This window comes from Myxocyprinus asiaticus, chromosome 29 (assembly GCF_019703515.2).
Source record: "Myxocyprinus asiaticus isolate MX2 ecotype Aquarium Trade chromosome 29, UBuf_Myxa_2, whole genome shotgun sequence".
In the NCBI taxonomy this organism is placed as follows: domain Eukaryota; kingdom Metazoa; phylum Chordata; class Actinopteri; order Cypriniformes; family Catostomidae; genus Myxocyprinus; species Myxocyprinus asiaticus.
In genome coordinates, this window is record NC_059372.1 from 1,182,610 (window position 1) to 1,210,562 (window position 27,953).

The 27,953-nt window shown below is 39.8% G+C and overlaps 1 protein-coding gene across 1 annotated transcript; it reads right to left on the minus strand.

Annotated features, from left to right (window-relative positions):
- Positions 1–2,988: 2,988 nt before the first annotated feature.
- On the minus strand, positions 2,989–27,780 carry tfr2 (transferrin receptor 2). Its single transcript, XM_051661489.1, has 18 exons — positions 27,762–27,780; positions 25,761–25,803; positions 22,833–23,049; positions 22,446–22,632; positions 22,218–22,358; positions 15,251–15,359; positions 14,894–15,136; positions 14,665–14,804; positions 13,581–13,762; positions 13,373–13,492; positions 11,866–11,948; positions 11,467–11,530; positions 11,183–11,250; positions 10,356–10,426; positions 8,466–8,550; positions 7,825–8,052; positions 4,812–4,952; positions 2,989–4,137 (listed from the first exon to the last, which is right to left on the minus strand). Exons 2-18 carry the CDS (start codon positions 25,788–25,790, stop codon positions 3,895–3,897), a joined length of 2,352 nt encoding a protein of 783 aa, XP_051517449.1. The 5' UTR covers positions 25,791–25,803; positions 27,762–27,780; the 3' UTR covers positions 2,989–3,894.
- Between the last annotated feature and the right edge of the window lie 173 nt (positions 27,781–27,953).

Below are 27,953 nucleotides of genomic sequence, written 5' to 3' on the forward strand. Positions count from 1 at the left end.
TATATACAATATATATATAATATATTATATATTATACATTATATACTGTATATATATATATATATATAAGACAATATATACCCACCTGGTGAACCTAATCTGAATGAATCCGAGGCTCATCATTACTGATGCGCATGTAACAGGTGTGAAACTACATACGAGTGCTGATATCTGCTGTTATCACAATTATAATTGTAATATGCTTGTTTTTTTAATGTCAACTAAAGAGCAGCATTTACCTGGTAACACTGAAACTGTATTAAAGTGTGTAAATAAACTTTTACAGGTTATTTTAAAAGTTATTATAGCTTCATTTTTATATTTCTATTTCATGTTGTCTTAAACGTTAATTTTCACTCAATTATTGTTCAGTTAATGTACTTTTTACTTAAGTTTAATTTGTAATCTTTCAAAGGTTGCCGAATACACGTTTTTTTGTTTTGCATAGAAAATAGGCTTTTTCACAATATAGCAGAAATTCTGATGTGGTTCGCGTCCCTTTGCGACGTTTTCATATCGGTAATTTCTGAGTGTTGCCAAAACGCCATATTCGCCATTTGCCATAAAAAAAAAAAAAGTCAGTGAAAGTGGAAAATAATATTAATATATAATATTAATATGGCAGTTTTTTGACGTGGAAATTTCTGTCCTCTAATGTCCTCCGAGTAACTTTTTTAAATTGACGCACAAGGGTTAAAACACTGACGATGGCGATTCTTCATATATATAATTCATGTATGGCCATTTTTAAATTAGTATAAAACATTAAAATTTCACATCTGATGGCTATAACGCTCTCTTTCTGTCTCTAATACTTATTTCGTGGACAAAAATATCCGCGTCAAAAAACTGCCATAATAATATTATAAATTAATATTAATATAATTAAAATTAACCAACATCAGTCCTGATCATAACTACCTAATATTCATTCATTTTCAGGATTTTAACCCTTTAAATACCAGATAGTTTACATAATGCCACTGTTGTTTTTTACACACACACACACACACACACACACACACACACAATATTATCTGCATCATTTATTCAGTTGTCCAGCAGTGCTCTATAATACAGCAAACAGAGAATAGGGGAAAAGCTTGTATTTGCTCCATAGGCTAAACATGAGAAAAATGGCGCCATCTGGTGGAAAATATTACAAATGTAAATTTTGAAGCCAGGGCTCCAGAATAAAAGCATAATATCATAGAATTCATGATTTTATGCTTTAATGACACTGGGATCAAATATTGCAGTTTTAATGGGTTTCAATGGGGACATTTTTGTCCTGAAGGTCCTGAGTGTAACTATTTTGTGTACACAGTGTATTATAGATGTAATTATAGGAACTGAGGTTGAAATATCAAAATTCCCCCAAAACTACACACCTTTGGCAACATTTATGCCGTTGGCATTAACACAGCAAAAATGATCGAAAAAACTAAAATGAAAAAGACAAAAATGTCCCGAAGGTCGCACAAGGGTTAAAGCCCAAACATACTCTACGCAAGTATTGAACGCAGACGCACCTTGCAATGTAGCCTCGATTTCACGTGTAGTTGCGTTGTGAAATGTGTCAGCACTGCATTCTCAGCATTGCCACAAGGGGCGCTAAAGCGGATTTCTTTCTTTCAATCAACAACTGTCACAGCGGACTCGGGCAACAATTTGAGTTGAATCTTTTCTAAAAATATGTACCACTTTTTGTCCCCAGTCCATTCAAATAAACGTGTTTTTTCTCTGTGTCTCTCCCCATTCAACTATTGACTCGTCTACCACATCCGGGCTGCATCTGAAAACATAGGCAAATGACTTGCTGCCTAATCAGTTAATAGCTTCACTGGCAGCTGTTTTGAATGAATGGTACTCTTAAGGAAACTGTCTCCGAACAGTTTGAAGAGCACCTTATTTTCATCCTGCCGCCATATACGGCCTCCGGAGGCAGCATTTTCCTGGTGTAATGGGGTAAGGGATGGGCAAGGAGGAGGCGGGAACCAGCTAAACAGTCAATGTAAAGTTTAATGATAAAACTCAACATTAAACAAACATAAACAAACACAGATACACATGCAACGTGGCTGCGTGCGTCTCTCTCTCTTGAATTGGTGTCTCCAGCCCTCCTTTATCTCGCTCTCCCACTGATCAGCTGATTTAGCGCCGGCCGTGCACCATCACAGCCTGCCCACGCCCTCCTCCTCGTCACATACAAACATGTTTTATTTGTCGTTTTTTTAAATAACCTATTCGCTGTTTTTATTTTAAAAGCCATACATGATTCATGTTAGGCTACTCTGAAGAAATGCCATTACACTCTAGACATATTTACAAATCTTGATTTAATTTAATAACTCGCACATTAATTTTTTATGACTGTAATCTCATATGTTAGTTCAACACGTTTTAAAACTCATTAATAAAATTTATTCTGGAGTAAAAGCGTCCCACTTCAGAAAAGCTCCTGTCAGAGACCCTGCGCGCACAGCTCAACGTCAACGGTTTTGCCGCGTGCGTCTGGTGCGCTCATTCAAAATCGCTGGAAAAACAAACGTTTCACAAACCATTAAATTTACCTGTTCAAAGTATGTGGTTCACGTTTCCCCTCGCGACACATCACATTCATCATTCAAAAGTTTATGAATACCATTTAAGACAAAGCGATAATCAAATATGAAACTCTAATGTTTTAAAGTTGTTTCTTAATAACTAATTCACTGTTTTCAATTAAAAAAAACATAAATGATTCATTTCTGTAGAAACGTCATTAACAGCACTCAAGTCGTATTTTTTTTAATCGAAATTGACTGTCCATTACCTACATCTTATCGTTTTTATTACAGTACTCTCTTGTTTATTCATAACTTTTTTTTTTTTTTTAAGTAATTCAATTTATCGTGAAGTAAAAGTGTGCACATCAATGGTTTTCATGTGCGCTTTTTAAAAAATTAAAAAACCCACAGAAACAAAAAAGTATCACAAACCATTAAATTTACATTTGAATGTCCTTTTAATAAAAACAGCACTGGAATTTGAGACAACAACAAAACATTAATTGAAGTACAGCACATGTTGTAAATAAATCGTCTAAATCCCTTAGAAATCGAATCAAGATCCGTCCAATATCTTTAACAAAAAGGAGATCATAAACAGACCGTTTCTGAAAAGTATAATGCATTTCTGAGCAGATTTCTAACTTTAAGATGTTTAAACATCGGTCTGCTTCGTTACCCCACCTAAAACCAGTCTGATGGTTGTATGGTCTCAGACGGTTTAAGCTGGTCTCCTAACCTAGCAGACCAGCTAAAACCAGCCAAACAGTGTAGGTTGTAAAAGAGCGCTCTATGACATCACAGTCTGAGGGGCCATGTGACATCAATGACCCGCCCCTGTTGACATCATAGGGTTGATTGATAGCAGATGCTGCTTTTTAATTGGACGACAGTACAACTGTCATAATTATGAGAGTCACTGCTCTCGATAATTACAGCATACATTAATAAGAGTCTCATTATCACTTAGTAATACAAAAGAATCACGTCTCAATTATAATTGTTAATTAACTATTAATTAATGATGAGATACTGAGTGGTTGAATAGAGAAGAGAAAAATATATATAACTGAACAAAAAAAAAAACACACAGAGAAATATATTCGTCATAACACCGTGTCCTAACCAGGCGCCACGCAACAAGTTTCCAGTGACAAGTAATTTTCTGTTTTCACAACAAGTCGCTTGACGCATCACGCCTGGTTAGGACACGTCCGAACTCTACACTCAAAGAGTGTACTCGACTAATGTTGATGTTCTTGTGTTTTGATGTTGAGTTATTCATGGTGTGACTAAATGAAATGCTAAAGGAATGACCCTGAGTTGATTCTGCAGTCATGGAGTTCTACAGATGGTTGTCGACGTTCCACACGTCGCCGCTGAGTGCGTTAGCGGCGCCCTGCAGTGTCCAGGTGAAGAGAGCCAGTTGGCGTCGAAAACGGGCCTCGTCAAACAGGTGCGGGTCAGAGCGCAGGAGAGAAAGATGCTCAGCGAGTGCGTTCAGAGTGTGATCGCCGCGCCCGTGAAACACGTGACGAAACGGCGTCTCGACCACCGACACATACTGCGATAGGAAGTAGTATTCCACCTATGGACAACAAACACATCAATGGTTATATGTTTAAATGTGGAATAGTTCAACCAAAATGACAATCCGTCATATCAAACCAGTATGACTTTCTTGCGTGGAACACAAAAGCAGAATTTTATCAGAACGTTCATGTTGCTCAAAACAGGAGTCCATATGACTGATGCGCTATAAGTCTTCTGAAGTCATGTGATAGTTTTGTGTGAGGAAAAGACTAAAAGGTCACGCCAGCTTGGACATAAACAATGAAACGCAAGAACTATTGAGGTTTGATATCACCAACTTGGCACGAAAGTGCCTTAATGCACACTATGTTAATTTATCACAAGCCTGAATTAGATCTGAGAACTATGTTGGAAGATTTTCAGTGCATAACAAGTGTAAATTATGGTCTGTTTGTCAGATTGTATGAATTCTTAAGACTTGGAATATAGTGCACAAGTCATATGGACTCTTTTTATGATACTTTTAGGTGCTTTTTTGACCACATTTATTGTCGTTATTTGGTTTTGTTATTATCAGAAAAGACTCTAGACTTTCTGCAAAATTTCTACTTTTGTGTCTCAAGGAGGAAAGTCATATGGGTTTGGAACAACATGAGGGTGAGTAAATTATGACAGAATTTACATTTTTGGGTGAAAATTGGAGGGAAAACTATATGTGTTTGTGTTTACCCTCATGATGCGTGTGTTATATAATCTGGCGAGTCTTTCGTCCTGAATGTCGCTGTTCTTTATGGCCTCCTGCAGTTTTTTAGCGGCTCTGCTGTAATCTCCTCTCGCACTAAAAACCCACTGCAGAGACAAACCCCTCGACTGACAGAGAGAGAGAGAGAGAGAGAGAGAGAGAGAGAGACTAAAGACATGAGCAGAAATCACTGCAAATAATGTAATCAAAACATGTTTTTTGTGTGTGTATTTTTACATTTGTATTTTTTTTTAAGAAAACACCACTATTGTATTTATGCACTAAATATATTGAACTCTTCCAGGAACAATACAACTTAAGCTGTAAGGACAACATTTGAGGAACAATTCAATCACAGTAAATAGGTAGGGGCGGGGGGGGTTGATTTTTATTAGGGCTGTCGATTTAACTTTAGTCGGTTATTTTTTTAACGCATTAATTTTTTATATAATTAAATCGCACTGAATTAATGTGTTAAAAAAATAACGGCAATTAATCATGTCCCCAGACCATAATAAGGAATATTCCTGAGCAATTCAAGCTTGTAGTACCACCTGTTTTCTCCAGGGGGCAGTAAGAGAAACTCCAGCTGTATAGGCAACGAGCAGCTTATACAGAGAACAAACCACACTCACCGACAGCAGACAGCACAAGATGAGAACACGTTCTTGCGTTCAAACACAGCTTGATGGAGCGCAAATCTGAAGTTAGGGATCTCAAGAAGTGTTTTTCTAAGTTTCAAACTTTGTTTAACTTGACACAGCAACCTAAAAACTGTATGTTTATGACGTAATGCAATCGAGACGCTCCAAAAGCATCTGACGCAGGTGTACAAAGATTAATAAAAGCTGTAAAAGTATTGTTGTAACAGGGTTCTATGGAAAGGAGAAGGCGGGAACTAGACGAAGCATCGAAGTAATGTTTTATTGATTATATCTAATCAACCGAGGAGAGGGATAATTGCAACGAGATGTGGCAGTTTGGGAGCGAGAGAGCTACAGGCAGCTGCCCTGTATGCATTTATGTTTTTGTGTTTGAGTTTATTAAAACATTACTTTGATGCTTCGTCCGGTTCCCGCCTCCTCCTTTCCATTGAACCCTGTTACATTGGTGCCGAAGCCCAGGAAGGAGGAGGGATGCGTCGTCGTAGAGTCCTCGCCACTACCATCCACCCCAAAGGAGCAGCCGTGGCCATCCGCCGGGAGACGGAGGAGTTGCTACTGGACGCGGAGGAATGGCCGCCATCCATGAGGGGAGGAGGGGCTTGCTGCCGACTGCCTGGAGCGGTAGAGCCGCTGCCAAGGGCGGAGGAGTTCCCTACCGGCCGCCGAAAAGCGAAGAGGCGTTCCGTCCACCATGGGTCAGACAACTGGCTCTGGTCCACCCGGGGAGGAGCGACTGTTGTCCGCCAGAGGGTAGAGGAGTGATCGAGGACCAGGCGACGGTGTGGTCTCTCTCTCTTTCAATGTCGCTGCACGTTGGCCTTTCCCTCTCCTCTTTTTGTTGTTTTGTTTTTCCCTCCCCTTGTCTCCCTCCCAGGTCATGGAAGGCGGGGAAGGCCTGCCGGCAGGCGGGGGGGTAGTGGTTTCCCCGGCCTGAAGCAAAGGAGGGAGGAGTGTGACAAGAAGGAGGGCCGGGCCGGGACAACGCACGTCCTGGCCCCCAATCGGGCTAATCAGCCGAGGAGTGGGATAAGTGCAACGAGATGCGGCAGTTTGGGAGAGAGAGCTACAGGCAGCTACCCTGTATGCGTTTATGTTTGTGTGTTTTTGTGTTCTATTGATTGGGGGCCGGGCGTGCTTTGTCACGGCCCGGCCCCACGCTCATCCTTGTCACAATTGTTCATTGTTATTTCATGGTAACTAATGTTGACAAATGCAACCTTATTGTAAAGTGTTACCGTCTTTTTTAATACTTTACTCGTGTGCCACAATCATGTAATGCATTTGAATTATCTGTATGATTATTTTTATATTAGATATAGTTTTTTTTATAATTATTTAAATAGAACTATTTAATCATTATATATTGAATTACTGTTATTTGAGGGGCTTTCTCAGCAAATATTTATATATGCGATTAATTCAATTAAATAATCGGTAATAATTAGATTAAAAAATGTTATCGATTGACAGCCCTAATTTTTATTAAAACAGATTTCAACTTTGTTCTTTTTGTTATAGGAAGGTCACATTAAAACTGAGTTGAACTATGGTGTATAGTACTTTCATTGCACATTTCTTACTGTAACCGTGATTATTGTATTTATTTATTTTTTATCCCCTTTTCTCCCAATTTGGAATTCCCAATTCCCACTACTTAGTAGGTCTTCGTGGTGGCGCGGTTACTCACCTCAATCCGCAGTTGCCTCCGCTTCTGAGACCGTCAATCCGTGCATCTTATCACGTGACTCGTTGTGCATGACACCGCGGAGACTCACAGCATGTGGAGGCTCATGCTACTCTCCACGATCCACACACAACTCACCACACGCCCCATTGAGAGCGAGAACCATTAATCACAACCACGAGGAGGTTACCCCATGTGACTCTACCCTCCCTAGCAACCGGGCCAATTTGGTTGCTTAGGAGACCTGGCTGGAGTCACTCAGCACACCCTGGATTCAAACTCGCGACTCCAGGGGTGATAGTCAGCGTCAATACTCGCTGAGATACCCAGGCCCCCCCTGTAACCATGATTATTGCTTTTTTTTGTAAATAACTAAGACATGAATCTGAATTATTCTCTGCGGTATGCAACAAATGCTGTTGATGGAGCTTGTTTTGTATTGAACCCAGAACATTCCTGTAGCTATTATTAGGAAGCTAGCTAGCAACCATTACCGTGCCTCCGCTAACCTGCAAAAGCTCAAAAACCCTGTTATTATATCCATAGTAACAGGGACTTCTCTGATTGGTGGATCTCTCTTGAGGATTATGGGTAGTGTAGTTCTTCAGTAGGAATTCGACAAAGTCACACTGTCTTGTGTGTGTGTTGTACCTGTAGTTGACTAGCATGCAGGCTGAGTTTAGAGCTGAGCTGTAGTGCTGTGCTGCTGTAGCAGGTGACGTCCAGTGGAAGTATGTGATCATGTGACAGTTTCAGAACCATCAGACCCACCAGTTCACCAACAGCTCGACCCACCGAACCCAAGCGCCCCTGAAGAAGCTCCTGCAGACGCCCGACGCTGTCCAACTGAGTGTTCACAAATGGGTACGTACGAGCATCCTGAACAGAAAAGGACATTGTTATTAATAGTTTGCTCTTAATTGATTGTAAAAGAGACTGTTGTTGATAGGGCACCGAGTAGCTCAGAAAGACTAAACCTCAAATGAGCCGCCGCATTCAAATCTAACAATTGTTTTGTTACTGGGGATATTTGAACACTTGAAAGTAATCTTACTTTCAATCAATATCAATATATATATATATATATATATATATATATATAACATATTCAATATGCTTAATATTCTAAGAACTGCTATATGACATACAAATGGAAATCCACTGTGGCAATCTCTCTATAACATCTATATATCAATGTTCAACAAATCACATCTGCTAAGCCCCGCCCACTTTCAGAGACATCTATTATTTCATGCTAATTTTATCTGCTTATACTATTACTTTAATTTTACCTCTGTGAAATGCAGCTCCATAGAAGGAACTCCTCCAAATGCGGTGAAACTGTACCCACCGCTGTTTAAATACAACGGTTTCACTCTGCAGCAAACAAACAAACAACAGTATGAATACCCATAAATTAAAAAATAAATACAGATCAAACATTAAGAAAAACCAAGCCTGATTTAATGAAAATGACGTGACTGTGGGAACACTGAAAAAAATGACATTACGCGGTTCTTTAAGCATATTGTGGCATTTCCGAAGTAAAATGTCCACTGTGTGGCGCTAAAAGCGAGTTAAATGCTCTCCCAAACAGATGAGGTTTTTAAAGTTAACCTCATGAGACCCCAGCGTGACTGCTGTGTGCATTTTCCATTTCCCTTTCTGATTTGTAACTAGTAGCACCTAATAAACAAGCCAAAAAAAAATAAAACAATCCTAAAAAATGATGTCCTCATATGTGGACAGCGGGACTAAGTTGTGAAATGTTAAATAATATCAAGCTATAGAAAGTCAAATAGTTTATGATGTTTCCAGGAGTGTTGAGTATTCATGTTTTTGAGACATTACAGACATTACATCAGAAATTAGCATATTTAAAGTAATGTCCAGCATCATCCAATCACTGTCAACCATGTTAAAATAAAATGATACATTATAAATTCTGAATCTATGTACTGATTATCATTGTCACATGTCTGTCAAACATGTTGAGTGATCCAAACATCATCTGCAGCCTGAAACTGAACTTTTGATCAGATTTTAGGAGTGAATGCACTTAACTGCATAGAGAGCTATAGGATGCTCCCTTGCTCCCTATTTAGTGAATGACTTAACCTCCAGTGTGCTGTCTGTCTGCACTGGTCTCAGAACAGTTTGAAATGCAACTTATTTTCATCCTAACTCCATATAAAGCCTCTGAAAGACACATTTATCAGCTTTTAGATGAACTCATTTATTCTCAATGTGATAATGTACAGTAAATATAGGAATGCATTTACTAATATTAATATTACCGTATTGTACAGAGATAACCAAATAAAATAACAAAATGTATATTAAAATGAAGTGAAATGACCCACAGATGTTTTAATGTTGAAAGTTATTTACTTTATATAAAAAAAAATATATAAAACTAAAAAAAAATTTAAAAAAACTTTTGTGGGAATAATGTCCCAAAATCCACGATATGTGGACATCATGTTTATCAGGACGCTGACACGCGGAAAATGAACAGATTTTTTAAAGCGGCGTATCAAACAAAACTAGAGATTCTCCTCTTTACAATCATTCAGGTTTAAATGAAAAAGTTTAAAAGAGATTTCTTACAAGAGGCACTTTTATTGGTGCTGCGCCCGTAGAAGAGCTTCACAGAAAATGACGGCATTCTGTTGTGTCACATGACTCGTTGAGGCACTGTTTAACCCTTAAATGACAGTCTAGAGTCTTGTAAACAATAATCAGTCGGTTTAAAATAATTTGAATTATGCGTTGTGTATAGCGAAGCCAAAATACAATGTCCACGCATGTGGACGCGGGGTCGCACGAGGTTAATGCTTCATCGAGTTTTAAATCAACAAAACCGTTCTCCCTTCCCTAAAACTAAACCAACACATTAGTGTTGAAAAAAGCAAACATGAGATGAAAAACACAACCACCTTATTTTGTGTTGCTTCTATGACTCGCGTGCTCTTAAGGCCCTTTGTGATGTAAAAGTGCATCGCTCTATCAGTTGAGCTACCGTGTAAATTGATCACACTTGAACAAGCTTGTAAATGTAGTTGGTTATGTTATGCAAATGTTAAAATGAGTCATGCGCTTTAGTAAAAGTGTTTAGATGTCATAAGATAGCATTGTGTGAGGAACTGATGAATCAGATCATAAACATCTTAAACACTCACATGTCTCTCCAGCCGCCCTGTCGCTGCACCAGAGAGAGAATCGACTGACCCGTGTGTTTGGGATGTTCGACCTGAAACCAACATGAACACGCTGTAAAACATCCAAACCTTCAGAACCAACAGCATACACACACAGAATCAGAACTATTTCAGATTAAAAAACATTCTGGTTCCATCCTCATCTCTCAATATACATCAAATACTGATGATAAATATGTCAGGAATCTAATACATTGAGTGTGCATTAAACGGTCCATCAGTCGTGTAGAATTTGTTAACCTACATCAAAGTCAGTTTATTTGAAACTTTGAGATTGAAAAGAATGTGGCATACTGAAATGCAACTGTAACATGATCAATAAACCTCAACCAATCAGAATCGAGAATTCTATAATGTCATGCTATCGCATTGCGAGTTTGAATCCAGGGTGTGCTGAGTGACTCCAGCCAGGTCTCCTAAGCAACCAAATTGGCCCGGTTGCTAGGGAGGGTAGAGTCACATGGGGTAACCTCCTCGTGGTCGTGATTAGTGGTTCTCGCTCTCAATGGGGCGTGTGGTAAGTTGTGCGTGGATCGTGGAGAGTAGCATGAGCCTCCACATGCTGTGAGTCTCCGCGGTGTCATGCACAACGAGTCACGTGATAAGATGCGCGGATTGAAGCGGAGGCAACTGAGACTTGTCCTCCACCACCCGGATTGAGGTGAGTAACCACACCACCACGAGGACCTACTAAGTAGTGGGAACTGGGCATTCCATGTTGGTAGAAAAGGGGGTAAAAAATAAATAAATAAATAAATAAAAACTGGAAGTCAGTATAAGACACAAACTTGTTTGATGGCTCCTTCGATGAGTTCTGCTAACAGAGGACTGGTGTACACTGAGAGGTTATCATCACCTAAACACAACCCACAAGTTAGTATTACTACTATTATGTGTAATTTACATTGACTTCTATTGTTTTATACGGAGCTATCCTCTAATTCTAAACATAATCCTCACACAAACTTTTAGGCATTACTGGATTTTCATTAAGACATTAGTTAGAATGTTTATTAAGCGGTTTGGGTTTGTTAGATACGCATTTCTTTCTAAAGTATGTGTTGTGTGTTACCCAGGATGGCTTGATCGAGACTGAAATACGCCACAGCTTTCAGGTGAAGCATGGTGAGGTAACCCTGGCAACAGAGACAGAAATACACATCTGTACAAACATGTACACAAACAGTAAACATGACATCACTTAAAGCTGAAGTGTGTATCTTTTTCTTGTATCCCAGCTTACAAGTAAGCCATTCATAGGTTAACTTTCCCAAACTGTAAACACTGTGTATCTGAGTTTGTTTTGAGTGACCCGTCAATAACAACACGACAACACTGACTCAATCAATGCCGTGAGTTGGGTGCAGTCAACAGTAGACAGGAAGCTGTTTCGAAAACAATGTTCATTTTTGCAATTCAGGCACAGAAATGACATTTCAGCTTTTAATTCTGTGACTAGTGCAGTACTGACCTCCAGCCACTCAGTGGCACCAACATTCCCAAAGTCTCCTCCATCCCAGCTGACGAACAGCAGACTGCGTTTGGGGGAAAATCCTGACAGATGATGTCATTAATGAGTGGTGCTTGTGAAGGCAGGTTGCTAGCGTGTTAAAATGTGACCTGCTCAATCATTTTGTGTTGCATTGACACAGAATTACATTTTGAGATTCATTTGGTGGTGTTAAATTTGTTTGCTATATTCTCCTCTCAAGTGTTTTTTTTTTTGGATGTAGACATTGGATAACTTTCATGAGATCCTATATGCAGCACTCCCATTTAAATTGACAGCAGATGAAGCGCTTTGACGCACCACATTTAAAAACAACATTTATATGGTAGTTTGAATTTCATGATAGCATTGACATAATTTGAAAGCTGAGACTTCATGTAAAAACAATAGAAAACCCAAAAACAAGTTTTAGGCCAAATTCCATGTTTATTTCCAAAAACGTCCCATTGCAACTTAAGACTAATTTTGATGGAGTGTGCCACGTATTGCTAGGCTGATCTGAGTAGTTGTTTAGGGTGATTTGGCTGGTTGCTAGATTGTTAATAAATTGTTGCTTACTGGCTTAATGGTTCACAAGTCAAACGAGTCCACCCTTATTCTAATGCTGTCTCATGATAAGTCGTAATAACAATACGAGATGGTGAAATCGTAAAAAAATCATATAAAACATTTTTTTAACAACTTTTACTCTCATGAAGAAAAAACAACAAACAAACAAACATTGTTTGACCCTAACCCTAATGTTTCTAAGTTTAACCCCTGACCCAAACATAATCATAAAATCTAACCCCTTACCAAACCCAGGGCTGTAGAGTGTGACAGTTTTGCTAGCATTTGCTAGCAGGTTTTCCATGAAATTCAATATGGCAGACAGAAAGTATTGTCAACCATTGCAAATTGGGTACCATTCAACTCTGTATGCCCCAAGGAATCTAAAGCGCTAGGTGGCGCTGTGCCAAAACTGTACTGATACCCTCACATCATGCTTGTGATGACACATACCAAGTTTCGTGTCAATATTCTAAAGCGTTGCGAAGATACAGCCTTTCGTCCATTTTGCCGTGCTCACCGTCAAATTTGTTGATGCGGTATACGAAAACGGTTTGGTCTATCGTCACGAATCATTTCACCTTATGTCAAGAGTGTCACTAGATGATTAATGCCAAATCTCGAGCAAATCAGACATACGGTCTAGGAGGAGTTCGAAAAAGTAGGTTTTTCAGAAAATTCTTAATGGTGGAAAATCTAGTGGGCGGAGTGAAAATTTTAACTGTTGTTGGCGCTAGAGCGTTTGAGTTAGAGACATCAAATTCGGTGTGTAGGCTAGTCACACCCATCCCTACCAGTGTGCCCAATTTCAGCATTTTCTTCCATACTGTTCTATGGGCTGCCATAGATGTCAATAGTGGAAGCAGAGTAATAAGAAAACAAACACAATAGTTTTTACAAAAAAACAACAACAATTTACCATTCTCCACCATGTTGCTGAATGTTCTGGCTAATTCCATCAGTATGGCGGTTCCTACTCCAGACTTCACGGCTCCTGGACCCCAAGAATCCCTCTGGGCCCCGATAATGATATAGTGATCTGACAGAGAGAGAACAAAGTTAATAAACCACCAACAGTTTATTATATACATTCATACAATCACACAAATGTTTATTAATGCTCTGACCAGGTTCGATTTTGCCCTCTATTGAGGCAAAGATGTTGTTGAGCAGCACCGGCTTTATGCTGTTAAACACGCCCATCTTCACCCTGCGCTCACCCGGCCCTGTGAAGCTCGGACCTATCACACACTGAACATACGGCAACCGACCCTGCCAACTGCGCGGGCACTCGACACCAGATAACTGACTGAGAGAGAGAGAGAGAGAAAACTATCAGTGAGCAATACTTTTACAGGATCCATTAATGTTCTTTTCTACACCTACTAATACATTATTTACGTTAAAAGTTGTATACATTATCATAAGTTAATGCACTGTGGACTCACATGAACAAACAATGAATTATAGTATTTTGTAAAGGTAACACTAACCAAGATTAATAAATACTGTTATAAATATCATTGTTGTTACTTCATGATACCTAATGCATTAATTAATGTTAATCAATAAAACCTTACTGTAGTGCTAACCTTTTGTTTTAAAAATATGTTTAAGAGTATTTGCATTGTGACATTATTTCCATGACAATTAAGCACATTTTTGCCCCCTGAAAAAATGTGAAAAACTATATAATATAAATGAATATAAAAATAAAATGAGTAATTTCGTTATATAATTTAAAATTTGATTTTAACAAATTGATGTAAAATATGTTTCATATTATATTTAAATTGTAAAATATTCACACATTATTTAGCATTAACATAATTTATGCTGATTAAAAAAAAACAACAAAAAAAAACATTGTATTACTGTCATTTTGTTTAATTTATATTACAGTATGACTATTCCATTAATGAGAATCTAATATGAATCACCATTTAGAAAAATAAGAATTACAAAAAACTTTAAACTGAAATATCTAGACGCATTACAGTAATGAGAATTTGTGGGAAAATATACAAAATTGTCATGAAAATAATCACAACGTAACAATTTAAAAAATCCTAATGGTTCTAAAATGGGCTAAATTTTCTTTAGGCAAAATATAACATTTCTTATTTTTCTTCTTTTGATTTCGATGTGATAATTAAAGAATCTGAGTGACAGATTTTACTTCCGGACTCTGAGAAAGAGTGTGGGACCGACCTTAACAGTTTGGAAGCGACGTTTGCACTGATTGGCTGAGCTGGAATGATTGGCAAGCCTGAGGACTGTGTGGATGGGAACTGGGTGTGGTTAAAGGAGGGGAATCCAGGTGTGAACGGGTCACCTGAGCCCAGGTGCACCTGTGGAGAGGTCGGTAACTTCAGTCAAACACCCAAAATGATCAACAGCCACTCAGAATCACTGTACATGTGAACGGAGCGTAACGTACATGATCTGAGATAACAGCGTTGCTATGGAGACCGAGTCGTCGTGGATCCTGGGGTACGTCGGCAGGGTCAGGGTAGATGAGAACGCCCACATGTCCCGCCTCCTGCGCATGCCACACCTTCTCAGCGAAGCTCAAGCCCCCTCCCACTCTCGCTATGGCGATGGAACCGTTGAGGGCCACGCCCATCGTGCGCAGCTGCTCGAAGTCTTCACGGCGAGCGTAGTTCACGTACACAACGCCACCCTGAGCAATCACAAAAAAAAAACATGCTACGTTGTGCTAGTGTATGAATGCGTTACTAAACTATATCAGGTTTAATGAGTCTTTCTCTAACATGGTTACAGTCATCATGGTTACCGTGGCTGTTCCTGTAGCGCTGTAGGCACAGTATCCCTCGCTGTCTAGCGGAATCTCCTCTAGCTCCTTCCCCTCTGAATCAACCAACCAGAGAGTGTTCTGCTGCGTCCTCCAAAAACATACACAAAGACCCTAAGTTGCATTTACACTGAAAGTGATTTACAGCGACAACGCAAACAAGCGTCTTTCAATGAGTTCTGGCAACAGCAAAGTTGAGAGTCAAACTTTATGCAAATGAGCAGTGACGCAATGAAAAACAGATTTCACACCAATCAAACCCCCAAACAAAAAGAGTTACCATGCACTTCTTGAGCCGTCACTATTAAAAACGCTGTATGAGAGAATTCGTCGTTGAAGATAAGGAAAACAAAATTGGCCCATTTGTCCCTATTATCTTTTTCTGTGTTGTTCTGGGAAAACGCACGTGAATAAGGCAACGGCCTTTCGAAGCGAACTGCTCATGGCGAACGGGATCAAGCATGGGCCGGTGAGCCTGGCCACAGAACGAGGGGGCTGGAATTCCCCAACGGAGTGATGGCGAACCAACGCGCGAGCAAGTATTTTAACTCGGTTTTTTTTTGGTCTTTCGCCCGTTCGTGGACCACGCGGCCGTTCTGGCGACACAAGAGATGCGCACTGCTATCTCTGATCGATTTTTCGGTGGCGGCATTGATGTCGATCTTTTCAGTCAGCTGTTGGATCTACACACAATGTTTTACAGTCCCACCAAGCGCATTGCATTAAGGAATACTTTGAGCTAATATCGGCTCCGTTTGGAATTTCCCTCATTTCCAGCTGGTGCTGGGGAACGAGTTGGTCAAGGCGATGCTTTTGTTCGCGAGGGTGTTTCGCGCTGTCTGGGTACTACGCATTGTTCCTCCATTATATGTTGGGACCAGTTTAGTTCTAACCCATTTTTTCAGTACACCAATTTAGCTCAATTTCCCCCATAATGTACGCTGGCGAATGAGAATTGGATATTTTCAGCTTGAGTTTTGCCTCTGCCTCCATGACCAAGGGTCTCGGGTCACGCGTAATATAACTCAGTGTACAATAAAAATAGGTCTACACACGAGCCTGTTGAGCTTGCTGTGTAACGAAGGATGAGCCCTTATTCAGTGAACGAAATTGGACCATATAAACGAATCCGTTTCTCTCCTGTTTGCCCTTCTGTCAGTATAGGGATGAGTTCACCAGTGTACACACCTCGAACGCCCAACAACCAGATTATGGTTCAGTTTTTCCTGCAGCGTGCTGGGGAGCGAACATAAAAAAAAAAGACACTTCCCGAATTCAGCCTCTGTCTCCATGACCAAGGGTCTCGAGATATGCATAACAGAATTCTATGTTCATCAAGCATAAAGAATGCTGGGGCCGTTGTGGCGAACCAGTTTTCTGAAATAAACATTCCCCCAAATGTTCATACACTTTTCCCCATTCAAATACCAGGGAAAAGGTTTATTCTGTCAGCGTCCCTGCAGTAGATACATTCAGGGCGCTCATCATTTATGCCTAAATACAATAAAGGCAAAAACATGATCAAATTCCCTTCAACCAGCCACAGTATTAGAGGAGTGAAGGCTTCCATTCGCTCGTTCGGGGGCAACCGCCAAAAGTAAGCCAAGCACGCCATCTAGTGGTTACAGGTCACGCTGCAGGCAAGAGCCATGCGTTAATCCCTCTGTCTGCCTGTCTGTCGGCTTGGCAGCAGCTGAAGGGCATTTCGAACTGGGTACTTCGAATGATAAAGCATGGTTATGTAATTCAATTCAGGCGAACTCCGCCGGTGTTCAATGGGGTTGTTCCGACGGACGTTTCTATTCGGGAAGCCCTGTTTTTGATTCAGGAAATGTATTCTCTCTTTGAAAAAGTGGCAAAAGATGAGATTCCCCCTTCTAAGAGAGTGTGCTGCTTTTTACAGCCGTTATTTTCTGGTCCCGAAAAAAGACAGCGGCTTGCCCTTGTCCCATTCTGGATTTGAGACGTTTGAATTCCAAACTAATGAAATGTCAATTCAGAATGCTAACACAGAAGCAAATAATGTCACAAGTGCAGCCAGGGGACTGTTTTGTGACAATAGATCTGAAGGACGCTTATTTCCATATTCAGATTGCACCAAAGCACAGGCGTTTTCTCAGATTCGCTTTCGGGGACAAAGCGTATAAATTTTATGTCCTTCCGTTCGGACTTGCACTGGCACAATGCACTTTCACAAAATGTATGGATGCGGCTTTGACGCATCCGTGTTTCGAATAATCTCGATGATTGGTTGGTGATAGTCCACTCGAAGACTTTGGATGCTCAACATAGAGATATCATTCTCAGCCATTGAGTGGATGAACTCCACAAAGTGACATATGCGTTCTGTCTCTTCAAAGTGTTGCGTGGGTGCTACCAAAATCTGTTACCATGGAAACAGACCCACCTTCTAATGTTGGGTGTTCCGTTGGGACTGGTGTGTTGCCTCAAAGTTATAACGACAGACACCTCCTCCATGGGTTGGGCCGCTTTATACGAGGGTCATCCAGCCTATGGGGTCTGGATGGGCCAGTGGCAATATTGGCACATAAACTGTCTGGAGATGTTCACAGTGCTGCTGCCGTTAAATTTTTTCCTCCTGGAGATTCAGTGCAGCCATGTCCTTATCCAGTTGGACAACAGGACGGTGGTGTCCTATATCAATCGCCAGGGAAGTGTGCGTTCTCATGCCATGCTGATGGCACATTCTTCTGAGGGCACAGGAAAATGTACGGTCTCTACGAGCCATGCATGTTCCGGGCCGGTTGAATATGGCAGCGGATTCTCCTGTCCAGACAGGGCTTGATGCCTGGAGAGTGGACATTGCATCCTCAGATTATGGAACAAATCTGGAGAAGGTTCAGCAGAGCGGAAGTGGATCTGTTAGCTTTGAGTGAGATGTCACACTGTCCCCTCTGGTTTACCCTCTCGCCCCCAGCACCACTGGGCATCGATGCATTGGCACATCAGTGGCCGACAACGCATCTTTAAGCATTTCCACCGATCAGTCTGCTGCACGCAGTTCTGCAGAGAATTTGGGAGGATCGGGTTTGGCTTCTGTTAGTAGCACCATTTTGGCTATCTCAAGTATGGTTTTCGACTCTGGTCTCTCTCCTGGAGAAAGTGTCTTGGAAGATTCCAGTCAGAACAGACAAGTTGTCTCAGGATCGGGGCAGCATTTGGCACCCCCGGCCAGACTTGTGGAAGTTATGGGTATGGCCCCTCAACAGGGCGCTCTTTTGAATGATGGGTTATCCCCTGCTGTGGTTGATACCATTCTGAATGCTAGAGGCTCCATCAACTAAGAAAGCTTTATATGTTCAAGTGGTGTATTTTTGCTTCTTGGTGTACAGTGCGAGGTGAAAATCCAGTTCACTGCCCTGTCGGTACAGTGCTGGACTTTTTTGCAAGAGCGTTTTGGGGCCGGGGTTGCCCCAGCAATGCTTAAAGTCTATGTTACCACTATAGTGGCTGAGCATGCGCTTATCAATGGAGTCTCTGTCGGTAGACATTCTCTTGTCTCTCGTTTTATGCGTGGGGTACGCAGGCTTAGACCTTTTCATCCCGTCCTCATTCCCTTATGGGATTTATCTGTTGTTTTAGAGGTGCTCTCGGGTGCTCCGTTTGAGCCCTTGGCAACAGTTGCTGTTTCTGACTCTGAAATGGCCCTGCTAGTAGCATTGGCATTGTTTAAAAGGGTTGGTGATATACATGCCCTGTCGATCAATCCCTTATGTATGAATTTTGCGGCAGGGTGTTCAAGAGTGGTTTTAAGACCTCGTTTGGGCTTTTTGTCCAAGGTCGTTTCTACATCATTTCACTTGCAGACTATTCATTTTCAGGCTTTCTATCCTCATCCATTTGCATATGCTTTGCCTGGCGTAAGTCAGAGCAGTTGTTTGTGAGCATTGGTGGCCGCAACAGGGGTGTTTCGGTGTCCAAGCAAAGACTGTCTCATTGGCTTACTGATGCAATTTCAAGCACTTATGAAGTGCGCGGTTTACCTTCGCCTTCGGGTATTCGAGCCCATTCTACGAGGAGCATGGCATCCTCATGGGCTTTGGCTAGAGGTGCGTACTTGGAGGACATTTGTATGGTGGCAGTTAGATTATTTAATCTGGATGAGGGTTTGACTCCTGCTTCCCAGGTTTCTCTGTTGGAACAGGAGTAAACTCATAATTTTCTCTGTTTTATTCAGAAGCTTTAGCTTGGTTGTGTGCCGCTATATGCTTGCCACACAGGCGTAGACAGTTGGCAGCTATTGTTCGCATGGCGTGAATGTATATCGTTTCCAATGCAACTACGCAGCTCGAGTTCCTACAATAGGGAACATCCCGATTACGTGAAGTGTAACCCTGGTTCACTGAGTGGGAACAAGACGCTAAGTAAGCTGGCCATACTCTCTAGCAGCTGCATAGGCTCCTGCCTTCCTGCAGAAAATATGACCTGATGGTGCCACAGCGAGCACTTTTATGGAGCATGTGACATAGCTCCCTAGGGGTGTTTCTTAAGTTCCACCAGCCAATACATTGGCGTGAATGTACAAGGGCTTCAGACCACGTGACACTCAGGGTGTGTCCCAATGTGACTACGCAGCATCTCGTTCGCACTCAGGGAACCAGAAGTTTCATTGCTATTGTACACGATATATTGAAATACACTTCGGTTGCTTAATATATTATTAACCCTCCTATTATGTTCGGGTCATTTTTTTTGGATTTTTCCCCTTTTTCTCCCAATTTGGAATGCCCAATTCCCAATGCGTTCTAATTCCTCGTGGTCGCATAGTGATTCGCCTCAATCCGGGTGGCGGAGGACGAATCCCAGTTGCCTCCGCATCTGAGACAGTCAACCCGCGCATCTTATCACGTGGCTTGTTGAGCGCGTTGCCACTGAGACATAGCGCGTGTGGAGGCTTCACGCCATCCACCGCGGCAGCCACGCTCAATTCACCATGCGCCCCACCGAGAACAAACCACATTATAGTGACCACGAGGAGGTTACCCCATGTGACTCTACCCTCCCTAGCAACCGGGCCAATTTGGTTGCTTAGGAGACCTGGCTGGAGTCACTCAGCACACCCTGGATTCGAACTAGCGAACTCCAGGGGTGGTAGCCAGCGTATTTTACCACTGAGCTACCCAGGCCCCCGTTCGGGTCATTTTTGACCCGGGAGAGGTAGATAATAATACCACATAATTTTAACCAACATAACAAATAATCTAAATCAAAGGTGCTACTGTCTAAAGGGGGTGTGGCCAGAGCAAAAGTTCATGCACACATTAGTCTAAATAGGGCTTGACATTTTTACTCTGCAGCAATCTGATGCATTACCATTCATTACGTTCATGAGCGTAAACAGAATAGATTTATCTTAAAAACATAGTAAAGAAGTATTAATGTTGTATGCTTGAGTTGTACAGCTGATTTGATAAAGTTTAGTTGAAAAAGAAAACGTTGCTTTCAGGACTTTTGACCAGTTGTATTGAGCAGTTCTGAGTATTAGGAAATTCATTTAAATTTCTGGTAATTCTCACATTAGATGTTCATATAAATTGTATATTATGTTATATTTAGATCAAATTTCTCAGAAACGTTGATAAAAAATATATCTTCACGTGTATCACACTGGTGTTGCTGTAGTTAATGTATATTTTGAAATGTCAAAGAATTTCTACATTTGATTTTTAAAAAAAATGGCATATTGATTAATAACTTTTATATTTGCCAGTTAACATGCCAAAAATATCAATCTTTCTACATGTAGGAACAATTAAGAACTTGTTAATGACTTACAATATAGTTTTAGATGAAAACCATCAGGTTATGAATGATTTATAAGCTTGAATTCCACCGGGTCAAAATTGACCCACCAATGCAAAAGGTGTCTGCAGATTCTGAACGCAATAGAAGGGTAAAGACAGAAGCCTTGGAAGATCAAATTAATTTTTTTAGCCTTTTTTTCCAAATTAGTCATACACTATCTACAAACTGATGAGCCTTATTTTAAATGCAAAGTGCAGTTTGTTGAGCTTGAAACAATGGCAAAGGCTTAACATTTGGGCTGTCCAATAATTACATGATGTTCCGATTAATTATAGAATAATCGAAATAATCGCAACTAATTGCATACCAATATTTGCAAAGAAAAGTCCTTAAATAAAAATTATTCAATAAATAATGATAAAATAATTATATTTAAATAATTTAAAATAGAATTTATAATAAAAATAAATATTTAGATAATTATTATACATTATACACACTACATTATTGTAGCAGACAAGTAAAGCATTGAAGAGGCTTTAGAATGTTGTTTATTTCCATATTATTGAACAAAAGCTGATCATTGGCCTACAGTTCACAGCAATCCATTTTGCGATTGAATTTGTCTGTCCAGGACAGATTTATTATAAGGGCTTGGCTTGGTTTTGGAGAGTCTCACTTTCGTTGCGTCGCATCATAAACAGTGTTTTTAGGTCGCTGTGTCAAGTTAAACGTAGTTTGAAACTTAGAAAAACATGTCTCAAGGTCCCTGCATTCAGAATTGCGCTCTGTCCAGCTGTGTTTGAATGCAAGAATGTGTCTTCTTCATTTTGTGCTGTCTGTAATTGTGGTTTGTTGTCTGCGATTGCGCTTGCTGCCCCCTGCTGACTGAGACATGTAAAAACATGAAGGTGAACATTCCTTGTATGGTCTGGGGGCATGAACATGTTATTTTATACATAATTAATCACAAATAAATTAACGTGTTAAATCGGCAGCCCTTCTTCACATGTTTAATTATAGGAAAGTAAACACTTAATGAAGTTAAATCTTTTTCCCTAATGAACTGTGGCTTCATTTGTTCAAAGGTAGTGCACCTGAAGGGAGTTTGTCTAATACGGGAATAGAACTACATAAATGTGGGCAAACACACACACACTCAAGCACACACACACACACACACCTGGAGGGGAACTGCAGTGTGGCGTAGTGCGAGTCCGTCCAGGTGTGGTCCATACGGAGGTTCTGCAGATTCTGCAGTATTTCTCGTGCTACAGCGTTCCCCTCTGAAGATCCTGACGGGTGAGAAGTCCTGCTCACTCGCCTGAACAAAACACCACAACAAATAAAACAAACACTCAGACGAAAACAACACAAAGTTCAAAGGTCAAAGGACACACCATGTTCTAACCTGAGTGTGTTTTCGATCCTCTCCTCCTTCAGGTATTTCTTCAGCATCTCTCTGAGCTCAGACATGTACATCACCCCACCTTCGGGCGAGGGGTCAGCTCCGGCCGCGTCGCTCAGTGGAAGCAGATCCCCCTCGTCCCTGCACAAACGACACATTCCACGGAACGCCACGTACCCCAACAGGAACGCTGCGGAGGGGAAACGGAAACAATAATCATGTCAAACCTGCTACATCGCTGTCACATGACCTCACATTGCATGTTTAATTCACTGAGTGGCATCCAGTTATCTCAGAAATCAAGACGTTTATTTGGCATTTTAATAAAATTTTGTATCTGATCAAATCATGAGTCAAGAAAGATGTTAAAAATCACGACTGATTAATCACCTATGGTGAATATAAGCAGGCCAATCAGAAGGAGGTAAACTGCGGCTTTCCTGCGGTCTGTCTGTTGACGTAGCATCAGAGCGGTGATGTCATTGTTAAGCCCCGCCTCTGACCCCTCCTCTGATTCCATGAGTTTCATTTCAACGTGTGGGACTTGACGTCTGGCCCCGCCCCCTTCCTCCACTCCTTCATTGGCTTGAGCTCCGCCCCCTGTTGACTGTGTGATTATAAAACATTTATACAACTTTTCTCTGGTCTGATAAGCATTTATACTGTATTTAAAAGAAATGTTTTGGGTTAAATAACATGTAATAATCCAGAATATTATTTTAAAACTAGAGGTCGACCGATAATGGATTTTGCCGACACCGATAACTAAGGTGGTGGAAAATGCTGAAAACTGATTATCGGCCGATAGTTTTTAAAATTGATTTGACACTTAGTTCAAAAATATCTTAAGCCTTTCCTTACTGTCCAAAATGAGTAAAATCCCAGAAGGGTGTTTGTTGTGCAACCAAAATCCCAATAATAGCCGGAAAAAGGAATATTTGGTGCAAAAAGCAGGACTTTTCATTATAAACAAGCCCAAAATACACCAGGGACTCTTATTTTGAAATTTCTGTTCTTCCAGCTCACACAGACACATAAGGGAAACAAAACATGAACTCTTACTATCATCTACTATGTATTACAATATAGTCACTATAAAGTAAACATTGTCATATAGACTAATAGAGTCTTTTTTATAGCATTGTGAATTAGTTCACAAACAGTGATAGTGACAGAGCTACAAATTAAGTTTATTTATAAATTTATTCACTAGGCGATGGGTTTTGGCCACAGAGGAACACAGAAAAAGACTATCGGCATGGCTATTTGCCAATAAACGATGGTCCCAAAAAGCAAATATTGGCAGTAGGGATGGGACGATATGAAGATCACGATTTGATATAATCTCGACTCGATATAATAACACTTAAATTAGAAAATATAACAGAATTTTTTTATTTTCTAAAAAAATGTTTGAGCAAAATGCTCATCAAAATAAATTGCTTTAATATACAATATAAATGCTCAAAGTTGAAAAAATAAGAGTTTCTCCATAAGAAAAGATTAACAATAGTGAGCTACATTCAGGCTGATCAGGTGCAGAACAATAAAACTGAACAAAACATGTCCTAAAAAAACTATGTGAAAGTGTATATTTATATATACTTAATCATTTGTCATCATTAATATTATCAAAATTTAACTTAGTAAAAATACTCAAATTCTACATGATATCATGAAACTGTATATATAACAATGTGTTTACATTCATTTGTATAAGAAATGTTAAAAAGGTTACTGTCACTTTAAGAGTTTAACGAGCAGCTCACAGTTTTCCGGTTTAGTGCATCCATGCTGCGTGAGATTAAAATGAATATTTCTTTTGACTTTTTTATCTGACTGTAAAGAACAGATTATATTAAGACACATTATTTAATGAAAGTGGAGTCGTCTCATCTTTGATGGACACACATTACACGGAGAAAACGATCTGTTTTAATCTCAAGCACTTTTCATCAAAACAAGGTGGTTTTCCAGGTATTCCAGTTCTTACATTTCTAAAAGCTAAATTCAAGCACTTTAAAGGCAGTTTTACTTGGGACGCAGTCACCATGCTTTTTTTATTAATTTTCAATGAGAGAAAGGCGGCAGGCGGCAAAACGGAGGCAGCAGTAGAAGAGGCGCCGCTTTCAAAGCTCGTTCATGAGAATCCTGCCGCTTTGTTTTACACGACTGCTTGTGGCGCACACCACGCAAGATAAAAATATTTTATCTTTCCGCGGCTGCCGCTTGTCAATGACCAATCATAGCTGAATTTATTCACAACCAATCAAACGACACGTAGCTTTTATGTAGTCAAAAACAACATGGAGAAGAATATACTCCCTGTTGCTGAATTTCCTCTTGACATATAAAGTTTCTTTGAGCGTTTATAGAGACATCCTCCCCTTTGCGATGATATAAAATGTTCTCATCAATTGTCGAAAACATATTTTTCTGATGATGTGTTTAACATGCTTTTCCTGCTGGACTGCATATTTTGTTCTGGACATCTAAGATATAACATTGGATTATTCACACAAGCAAACTCACAGACAAGTAAACAACGGCTCATTTTTTAGAGAACTCCCTAATGTAAAAGCAGATATAAAGTTTTATCTATTTGGGGCTTACAGCAGCAGTTAGCAGAGCATAAAAGAGACGTTTGTATTAGATGACTTACAGAAATCATATTTTACATTGTGATTCTTTTGAAAATCTTTTGAACTGTGGTATTAGGACAACACAATAAACTATACAGTCATGTTCCTGAGAAAGAGAGCTTTCATTTGATATATGACTTGTCCATTTATGTGTTATGTGAAGGACTTTTTATTTTCATATTAATATTTCTACCTCATTACCACTAGGGGGCGCTAATTTTCAGCGCGAATGTTCTGAGGCCTTATTTTGTTATTTTAAGAAACATAAATGCAGAAGTGATGGTTATCTCTGAAAAGTTCAGATTCTAAGCTTTCAAATGATACCTCATATGCCTGACTTATTTATACGGAGACTTTAACGTTTTAAGCGTAAACTTTTTTCACGATATGGACCCAACGGCGGGTCCACAAAGTTTAAGAGTTTAAATTAGTCAAATTAATTTTCTGTTGAATGTACACAATATTAGTTTTGTAAAGCAGGAGTTAGTATTAAGTTATTGACATTTTGTTTTTGTTGTAAGCTGTTAAAGTGCCTAAAAGCGTTATAACAAAAATGTAAAAAAAACACAAATAAACGGTTAAATATATCGGTTATCGGACACTTAAAACGCAAAAATATTGGACATCTTTATTAACAACTAAATGAATGAATGAATGAAGTAAATGATGCACTTACCCTTTTAATTAATCCTGATGAAGAATCCATCCTCTTCTCACACCTGTCATTAACACACACAGCCACAGAACAACATCACAATATATGTTTATAGAGCTCTTTCTATCTTGTTTTTATTCCAGCACATTAAACATCTGTTGATTGTGTCATATTGTGAATTCCCTGCGTTTCACTGGATGAATAAAGTCAACACATCTGATGCAACTCCAGCTCGATTGAGCTCATTTCCCATAAACCCAGTAAACGATGATGACATGCTGCCATCTCTCTCTCTGTCTATCTCTCTTGTCCAGTGACAGAGATAAACTACACAACAAACGACACTCAAACACTACGAACACACAAACAGGAAGAGACCGACGAGCAGAACACAAGAATCCTAAAGAAAGAGTTTTACAGTGTGATATCAACTGAGAACTTTTAGACACTACCATTCAAGAGTTTGGAGTCACTATGACATTTTTGTTTTGGAAAGAAATTGATGCTTTTCTTCATCAATGATGCTTTAAATCGAGCAAAAATACTAGGCTACCAAAAACAGTCATTATTAATGTTTGAAATAACCGTTGCATTGAAGGAAATACAATGTGACATAGTCCTTCAGAAAACATTCTAAAGTGTTACTTTGATACTCAAGAAAACATTCTTATTGTCAGAACAGTCGAAATTGGTTGTGTTATTTAATGAAGTGTGGAAATCACAATACAGTGTCTTTTTCAGCTGCTGAAGTATTGAGTCCACTTGCATTTCTTGCCAGTCACTTTACCCTTGAAAGTAGAATTTTAGCTCTAGAAATGGCCAAAAAGAAACAAATGTCTCTGGAAATGAGCCAGTGTGTTGTTCTAATGACAGATGAAAGCTGTCCTGAATCTAACAAGGATAGAAAGGAAAGTGGACGACCCTCCTCAAGGGTCCTAAACTGGCAGCTTCAGTGACCAGTACAAGCCAAACACCAGTTTCATCTGCAACACTGAAGGGGAAACTCTGGGATGTTGGCATTTAAGGAACACTTTCAAAGAAAAATCCACATATGACACTGGCAAATAAGAAGAAAAGGGTATAAAGTGCAAAATAACTTAAAGATTGAGTGGTAAATGATTAGAAATGAGGCTATTATGGATGCATGACTATGTGAATAAGTGCACAAGAGCTGCAGCAAAAGGGGAGGATTATCAGTGAATAACCGCTCAAATTTCCATCTGTTCCTCACACAAAGCTATCGTATGACATCAGAAGACTTGGAATATAGCGCACAAGTCATAGGGACTACTTTTATGTTATTTTTCTGTCCTTGTGCGAAACAATTATTTTGTGTTAGTGAACAGAATTCAGGTTTGGAACAACATGAGGATGAGTAAATGATGAAAGAATTTTCATTTTCGGATGAACTATTCCTTTAAACCTCATCTTGTGTTGCCCTATAGACTGTAGAGTCTTTGAAGGAGTATTTACTCAACTGCAGAAGATATTGATTTTACTAACACACACACACACACACACACACACACACACACACACACACACACACACACACACACACACACTGCCAAGGACACACAGCACAGATGTCACTACCAATAGACAGAAATAAGTATCTCTGATAAAATGGATACTATTCTGACACAAACTGAGCTAAATTATCATATGAACTATTAACAGATTATAATGCAAATGAACACACTGACTCTCTTTATCTAAAGAATCAATGCAAATATTGAATGATACTTCGAAGACCAATGAAGCTTGAATATATCAGTGATTTACAAAAAACAGCCACATATTAGATTTGAGGCAATCACATACAAAACTGAAAACTAAAACACAAATCACTGAAACTGACTTTACAAATCAAACACCCTAAACAACCACTATGACATCATCAATCACTGAGGATCAGTCATTTAATGAACCTGTGTGAGTATATCCGAGTAGGTATATATAGGTGAGATTTATATATTGTGTGTGTGTGTGTGTGTGTGTGTGTGTGTGTGAGGTACATACCCTTTTTCTCGCTGTCTGTCTGTTCAATAGCCTTCTCATAAGCTCCACCCACAAATGCTCACCGTAACTAGCTCCACTCCTGACATGCTCTCCTGTGATTGGTCAGTCTGGACAGACTTAAAACTCATCGCATTCAAGACTTTCAAAAGACACGTCAAAGTCAGTTTCATTTGAAATGTGCCAATAATCAAA

What these genes read in the sequence shown, in the direction of transcription:
- tfr2 (XM_051661489.1), bottom strand. Translation starts at nt 25,790, where the DNA reads ATGGATTCTTCATCAGGATTAATTAAAAGG. An exon ending in ACACTGCAGTTCCCCTCCAG is followed by an intron (nt 15,360 to 22,217) that starts GTGTGTGTGTGT and finishes ATGTTTTTGGAG; the next exon opens with GACGCAGCAGAACACTCTCT. An exon ending in ACGCTGTTATCTCAGATCAT is followed by an intron (nt 14,805 to 14,893) that starts GTACGTTACGCT and finishes ACCTCTCCACAG; the next exon opens with GTGCACCTGGGCTCAGGTGA.